This window comes from Mesitornis unicolor, unplaced genomic scaffold, assembly GCF_000695765.1.
Source record: "Mesitornis unicolor isolate BGI_N332 unplaced genomic scaffold, ASM69576v1 scaffold20266, whole genome shotgun sequence".
Taxonomy (NCBI): Eukaryota; Metazoa; Chordata; class Aves; order Mesitornithiformes; family Mesitornithidae; genus Mesitornis; species Mesitornis unicolor.
The window spans coordinates 22,045-29,954 of NW_010191929.1; the positions used below are offsets into that span (position 1 = coordinate 22,045).

The window sequence follows — 7,910 nt, forward strand, 5'->3', positions numbered from 1 at the left end:
GCTGAACCCCCATGTCTGCACCCCAACATTTCCATTACCATCTCCAGACCCAAAGGAATGGGCCAGACCTGGGTTAAGTCAATGCACCACAGACATGCTCTGGTCAATAAAAGCATGGTTCACAGTACCCCATGCATAGCTTGTACAAGGAATCCTATGTGAATCTGGATAAACTCCAGCCTGAGGCAGGTCTAGTTCCTCTTTCATTAATCATTTTTGTTGTTGTCTATGCTGAAGCGTCATCAGTAACGTTAACGTGGTCCAGAAAATGAGTTCATGCACTAACCCCTGCAAGAACCAGCGAAGGACTCCCCCTGCCCTTTGCTAAACCCCAATATCGTGTGTTTTCCATAAGAAGTGGGTCAAATTCTGAATTTCACGTTACTCATCTTTTAGCATTTTCAAACATGATAAAGTGTAATTTTTTTCAATTACAATGGATGGAAAGTAAATGAAATGACAAACACTGCAGGAAGTCGTAAATCCATTAATTTTTTTAACGATATCTATCGTTAGCACTGTATTTCCACAATTTTCAATTTAATTGGAAAGTCAGCAATTTGCAGTTATTTTAATGTAAAATAACTCTTCCATACATGAGTAGATTTAGCAAGTTAAAAGCTCTGTACTCATGCCTATGAACTGCAATTTCTAATTAAAGCTGGTATTTTCCCATCACCTCCAAAATCAAAGTTAAAACTGACTTCTCAAGCGAGCAGCTCTGAGTGAGCAGGGACAGACCTGTTTCTCCCCACAAGGCGTCCGTGTCGTTGATGTCCACCCCGTGCTCCTCTCCGGCCGCCAAGACATAGGAAACCACCTGCCAAAAACAGGGACAGGCCCGGGGTCAGCAGAGCCGCAGCAGCAGGGGGGGGATCCGCGAGGGGGCTGCCCAAAATGTGCATGAATTGAGGAAAACTCGTGTGTGCAGAACCCAGCACACCAAGGACACTGCCACTCTTAGTAACTGGATGTTTCTGAAAACAGTTCAAAAGAAGCCCAGCGTCCTGTTAATCAGTTCAGTGTTTCACATCATTATGAATTAACGAGCTCCCGTGTGACCCAGATACACCACAATCATCAAAACAGCGCCAGAAATAAAAAGAGAGCATCCCAGATGGGCAAGGAAATTCCCCACAGTCTAAAATGAAGGGAAAAAGAGAGGATTTGCATGCACCTTGTCAAACGGGGATCCCTGTGTTTCTCCTTTTACACGATTTGTATCTTAGCTGTTTTTCAACATTTCTTCACAGAACGGCTTAAGCACCCACTGTTTAATGCTCTGTTTTGTACCCACCTGCTAGTAGGGGGTTATTAAATTCACACCACTTCTAGGGGCTATTCTAAACCCACTTTCTGAGGGGGAACACGGCCAGAGGCCGCAGCAAGCGGGCAGGGGAGCAGAGTCACGCTGATGGAGTTTTGGGAAAAAGCAAAGGCAGGAGAGGAGAAAGCAAATGGGTGATTTCAGGCTGCAAGAAATGTATGGAAAAATTCTGAAATTCAAAATGCTGGAATGTAATTTATTTAAAATTTCATGAAACAACACAGGCCTTTTTTTCTAGCTAAGAAAAATTAAGCTTCTTATTGTCCTACTAAAGAGAAAGATGGACGTTTTTGGGTGAGAGTAAGTAGTTATGATTAACGTGATGTATTTTGCTGCTACTCAGGAGCTGACTGCTTTCCTCTAATCAGTGGATAGCAAACAAGAACCTTTATGAGAGTGAAGGACTTATAAGGAATTATCACTATATTAAACATTTGAAACAGCTGCTAAGGATGCATACTGCTTCAAACATCAGAAGTTCGCACAGTTCTGCTTTTCAACCTCCAAAAGCAGCTCCGAGCACTGCAGTACAGGCGGGATGAACGCGAGGGATGAACCCAGGGATGGGGCAATGCCCGAGCTGCCCGTACCTGCCCATGCCCCATGCTGGACGCCGCGGTCAGCGCCTGCTGCAGTGCCTGCCGCTTCCGGGACGGGTCCTGCTCTGGGGCAGGAGCTGCCCAGGCAACAGTGAGCAGGTACTCGAGGATGTCGCGGTGTCCTCGCAGCGCGCTGTGCACCAAAGCGCACTGCCCCTTCTTGTCTACGCAGTCGGCCTGCGTGCAAAAACACATGTTCAGAGTCAGGGTCTGGTGAAGGGCCAGGGAGGAGACAGCAACATCACCGCTGCCCTCGGGAGGGCCAGACGGGAGACTGGGGAACTAAAGACCAAACGGCCCTCGCTGGTGGTGGTGATGGAGAAACCGGTCCTGGACACCATTTCCAAACATGCCAAGGACAAGAAGGGGATGGGGGTGGTCAGTAGGGGTTTACCAAGAGAGAATGGCACTTAACCAACCCCACAGCCCTCTGGCCTGGTGGATGTCCTCCACCTCGGCTCTGGTCAGGCTCTGCTGCGTTCTCCCGTACCAGCACCGTGGAGGAGCCGCTGCAGCACAGGGCACTGAGGGGCAGTGGGGTGGGCCCAGAACCCACTGGGCACAGAGGTGGTGATGGGGGCACACGGGAAACTCTTTGTGGGGTCTGTGTGCACAATCTGGGATCCCCTCAGGTCCATGTGCGTTCATTATCTAAGTATGCAATAACAGTTTTCCTAGGCCCTGACGTGACTCCTTTGGTTGCAAACACCTCTGTGCCCCAGCTCACCTTGGCACCCCTTTTGCAGAGCAGCGACACGATGCTCGTGTGGCCCGCGGCGGCTGCGTAACTCAGCGCCGTCATCCCGCTCTCTGAAGCTCCATCAACAGCAGCGCCAAACTCCAGCAAAAGGGTGACCACTTCCTCGTGCCCCAGGTGGGACTGAACGCACAGCACCGGAGCGTTATTCAGGACTTCAGTCCTGTAGTTGACATTTGCTCCTGCCAGGATCAGCAGCCGACTCACCTATACATTAATTTAAAGAAAAACAAATTTTTCCTCTGATTTATCTGAATTTATTAAGAGAACAACATCTTGATTCAGGTACTCACACGTTACCCCATAACTTCGATGCAGATTTTGTTGGCAGACATTGATGTTATCACATACACAGCGAGATGAAAGTTTAAAATCATCTGTTAGCAAACAAATTACTGTATGACTGAACTACGTACTCCCGTTACAAGAGTCACCCTTCCCCAAAACTCACCACTATCACCACAGTTTTACCTGCTGTAACAGTGGGATTTTGAAGGTGTGACTTGCTACTGCTCTGCAGATTCACGTAACTGACTCCATTAATGGAGAACCAGTCTGCACACAAAGTAATCTCAAAAAAATGGTAAGAGCACGTGTGCACACAAGGTTTCCAACCCAAAGGCTTAGCAGTTGGCTAAAACAGCACTTGTCAACTTGGGATTTCCCTATTCCTAATCCAGGCACTCAAAGAGCAGTACAAAGGGGGTTTTTGCATCCTTTCACCATCACGGTGCTTCCCCTTTTACAATTCCCTCGATTCTTCCCCACAGCAGAAATTAGGGCTGACCACACCAGGGGGTACCTCTGACCTCTGAAGCTGCACCCACACGCTCATTGGTGCTACACAGCCTGGCTACATCAGAGCCAGGGCAAAGCCACCACGGGAACTGAACTGGGTCTGAACAGCTTTACCAGCTCCTGCAGACTGGTGACAGGAGCTGCAGGGCACAGCAGCGGCTTCTTCCCCTCACGCTGGTGTCAGCGCCCCCGGCAGCGGCTCGGGCTGTGCACACACGGCTGCGCTCACCTTCACATTGGGGGTGTAGATGTTCCTCAGGGACGCCAGCGCTGCCGACAGCCCCTCGGTGCTGTACCCAACCCACAGCGCCTGCAGGTGACTGGAAGAGACCCCGGTCCTTTTACTGAGACCCTGGCAGAAACGACACAACAGGAAATCTCGCTAAGGGATTAGAAATACCATTTGTATCTCCATCTCATCAGTGCACAGAGAAGTAACGGTTCTGTTTGTTAGCATTACCAAGTATTTTGCGTAAGCTAACAGACTACAAAACCAACTCACAAGAGAATCTGTAAGACGCGTTCATATGAACATATCATAAAACCTATTAAAGGCGTAAGCCTTACCTTAAAAATGTGAGCTTTCAGTATGTGATGCCCGAGTTCCATGGTTTGTTGGCGGGTCAGCTTCCCCTCCTGTCGAGAAAACATGAAAGCCAGCAGAGCGTGTCCATTCCTAGGAGGAAGGATTAAGAGAGAGCTGCGTTAACAACCACACCTCCAGTAAACACCCCAACACATCTGTGTGCCTGCTCTGCATCCAGGGCTGAGGCTGGGGGGGTCTCGCCCCATCTGCAGAGATTTCAGAGCAGAACTTGTCAAAACCATCACACTCTCAATTCCCCACGAAGACAGCAAAGCCAAATCTGAAAATTCTCCAAAGTCAATTACGCGCTGTAGCCCCTGGTACTTTTGTCAAGTCCACCTCTGAATAGATGAACTTTTCCATCCTGGAAACACCTCGTTGTGCTTTAGCACTGCTCTGTCCTCTCAGCAGCTGTCACAGCCGGTTACACAGAACACAGTGGCGGTGACGTGAGCACGATTTACTGTGGGTTTGGCTCACCTGGGCTCGCACAAGAAGTCGGTGTTTTCCCCGTCTGCTCTCCACAGGAGCCATTCCCTGAAGGAGGGGTGGCAGAACATGCGCGTTTTGTCACGTCTTTTGATCAGAAAGCACGAGAGGGCCTCCATCCTCTGGCTGAAGTCATCCCACTGCTGCTCACCCTGGATCTGGCCCGCGTTGACGGCCTGGAAAAGCTGCTCGTCCGTCATGGGGTGCAGGGACGCCAGCGCCACGTTGAGGATGGGCAGGGCTCGCTCGAAGGCAGAGTTGGTGATGAACTTCATGTTGCACTGCAGGAGGTACAGCTCTGAGAGAGACACCGGCACTACCTTGTAGCTGGCACTTTTGATCACTAAGTGACCTTTTTGGAAGAGATCCAGAGTGAGTTTCAGATAGAGGTATGATCCCAGGCTCCTCGTGATCAGGTGGTTACTCACTTTCCCAATTATAGCTGCGTCAGCTTTTCCGTTTAAAGAGATGTTGTTTGTGATTTCCTGGCTGCTATTAATTCTGTACTGAATGTAAGCATTCAAGTCGTCGTGGATTTCTTTGCTGTCTGGAAAACTGTCCAGGGATAGTGCGATGAAGGGCAGTGAACTTACTATTTCCTATGAGGGGAGAGGGGAAAGAGAAAGGAAAAACAAAAACCAGACAGGTGTTACAGTATTGCAGCACTGAAAACTCAATGGTGCATCTCTGCTGTATTTCTCTTCTGAGATCAAAAGGAGATTCAGTGTCTCTGCAACAGCTCTGCAAATACTGTCCTCTAATAAAAGGCAGAGCAAGATTTCTACATTTCATTTTCATAGGAAGGTCTCACATATTTCACTGACTGAGCCCAGCAAGGCAACTGGAGGGGATGAGGCACAGAGAAAATCACTCAAAATCAAGGGAACAGAAAACCATTACCAGAATTGGGCGCTAAGAGAGGCCAGGGAAGTGTAGAGGCAGAAGGGAGGATTTATTGTAAGGAATTACTTATTAAGGAATATCAGAAATGACAACAGAGAAAGGATCTCCTCACTGCTGCTCTTCCCATAGGATGTACCAGGGTGGCACCATCCCCACACCCCCACAGCCCTGCTCAGGCTACAGGGAGAGCCATGAACGGCACCGTCACACCTCAACCTCAACACCTTTGTGTAACACTACACGTTCACTCCAACAGGTAAATGTCGAAGGGAAAATCACTATGGGCCTCTAATTACTTCTATTTTTCTTTAAGCTTCCAATAATTCACTTGCCCATTTCATTCTTGAAGGCCAAGGAAATGCACTTTGATTTCACCACTTCTGGTGTTATCGGTTTTACCAGCATAGTCAATAAGGTGAATCAAAACAAGAAAGGGCTCCAGTATCACACCTGTGTACCAGAAAGGAAGGAAGGAAAAAACCCAAGAGACTTTACTCTGAATTCCTCTAAAACTCGTGTTCTTCCTAACAATGCAGCTGCACTGGTATAAAAGATCATTTAAGTCTTGGAGGGCTAAGAAAAAAGTAATTTAAAGGTGCTAGTACCTGGAAGTTGGTTCTCACAGTCACGATGAGCTTCAGCCAGGGAGGGAACTTAGAAATGATCTTTGTGAGAAAAGAAGTCAGGGTGTCACCATAGTCGGGTTTATGGAACTCTGCATCGTTCAAACCATCGATCAGAATGATGTAGTCTTCCTCAGGGATTTTCTGCTCTGAAACACGAAAATACAAGAGGAAAGGATGAACACCAATTCCCCTGTTAAGTGACATATTTTTATCCCCAAATTTTGGTCATCAAGAAATAAAAACATCCTTATGCATAGCAATACATACTACAGCATTTAAGCATTATTTAGGAGATTAAAACCAACATTGGGAGATAAAAAACAACATTGTCATAAAATGCTAGGAAGTGGAAGCAGTCACAACAGTGTTTTTACTGCACTATTATTAGGGATCTATTTCACAGCTGTACTGAAAGGTTAAAAGACTAAACAAGGCTGTGAGCATGTAAAGGGTAAGGGACGCATATGGGAAGAAGGTGTATGCAGGCTGTTTAAGAGACCAGTGAACGCTGCCTTTAATTATTACACACAGCTCCGCCAGGGCAGAGACCCCAGGCACACACAGCTCTGCCGGGGCAGTTCAGGTTTGCCAGCAGTCACCACCCTGCAGAGCTGCGCCCCAGCCCACGGCTCCGCGCTCTGCCATGGGGACGGCTCCCTCCTTGCTGTGCACGGGAAGCTGCCCAAGGAGGGGTCTGACAGACTCGGGGTTTTAATGTGAAAATCGCGTTGTGACACGCTTTCTTGGAAAATTCATACATCAATTTTAAAAGCAAGCACCAAGCACATCCGCTCTGCAGGTGTTAATGTACAGAACATCACAGAACAAAAAAGTGTCACAAAACTCAAAGCCAAAGTCCTTTAACGCAAACGCGCCAGCCTTAACTTCAAGCTACAAAGCTACCCTTGAGTTTCGTGGCAAAAAGAACGTTAAGTTTCCATGATCTTTAATAAGGTGCATAGAATTCTATTTTAAAACACGAAAAAAGCTGTTCAAAACCTACGTCTTACTGTTATGAACATCTGCCACAGGTAAGGAATCCCTTCCTCGAGGCGAGTTCTGGTTTACTGACTTCTCCTGGAGCACTAAAGCACCATTCTGAGCAGTTTTCGCTCTCTACGCCGCTCAGAGGCAGCTTCCAGCCCCAGCCCGTACCCACCTCTGCGCAGGTTTGCCAGCGGCTCCAGCACGCCGCGGCTGAAGGCTGCGGCCGGGTCCTGCACGCAGGAGCGGAGGCTGAGCAGGCTCTGCAGGTGTGGCTCACGCAGGAGCAGCTCTCGGTATGCCGGCAGCTGCTGCGAGCGGCACAGCAACGCTGCCACGCTGTGCACGAACTCCGGCACCAGGCACGTGTAGGTGTTGTCAGCCTGGCAGTAGTGATACGCAACCACCTGGGGAATCAAACACAAGGGCGTTTTACTCCTTCAGCGTTCCGGGCGGTTACCAGTCAGTCCAGTTATGATAAAGGGTTACGAAACTTCACCCACAAAATCTTTTTCGGCAACGCCACAACTGGTGTCAGCCAGAGACACAGGAAGGAAGACAGTGAAATGGGTCTGACCTTGTAGGGCACACAGAGAGGAAAAAGAACAAAAACGTCAGGTTCTGGCAGGAAAACACAGCACCTGGAGTCCCTGCCATCCGGACACACGGGCAAACAGCTGAGCAACCACACAGCACAGGAAAATAACCTGAGGCTCCAACTAAGCAACCTGTTTGCTACAACTGCACAACGCTGCGTCATGTCACACTGCAATGACCGAGGGCTGATCTGATGGTCAGACAGAAGTAAAGGACACAGCTACTGAAGACACCCTCACACAGC

The 7,910-nt window shown here is 48.6% G+C and overlaps 1 protein-coding gene across 1 annotated transcript in view; it reads right to left on the bottom strand.

The window, feature by feature from the left end:
• The window catches only part of TANC1 (tetratricopeptide repeat, ankyrin repeat and coiled-coil containing 1), a gene marked incomplete at its 5' end in the record, with an annotated part of 29,101 nt that overhangs the window by 7,356 nt on the left and 13,835 nt on the right, over nucleotides 1–7,910 (bottom strand). Inside the window, 8 exon segments of the mRNA XM_010186899.1 lie at nucleotides 742–820; nucleotides 1,918–2,103; nucleotides 2,654–2,890; nucleotides 3,711–3,833; nucleotides 4,049–4,157; nucleotides 4,548–5,155; nucleotides 6,065–6,231; nucleotides 7,245–7,476. Of these exon segments, the coding sequence (XP_010185201.1) occupies nucleotides 742–820; nucleotides 1,918–2,103; nucleotides 2,654–2,890; nucleotides 3,711–3,833; nucleotides 4,049–4,157; nucleotides 4,548–5,155; nucleotides 6,065–6,231; nucleotides 7,245–7,476 (1,741 nt within the window).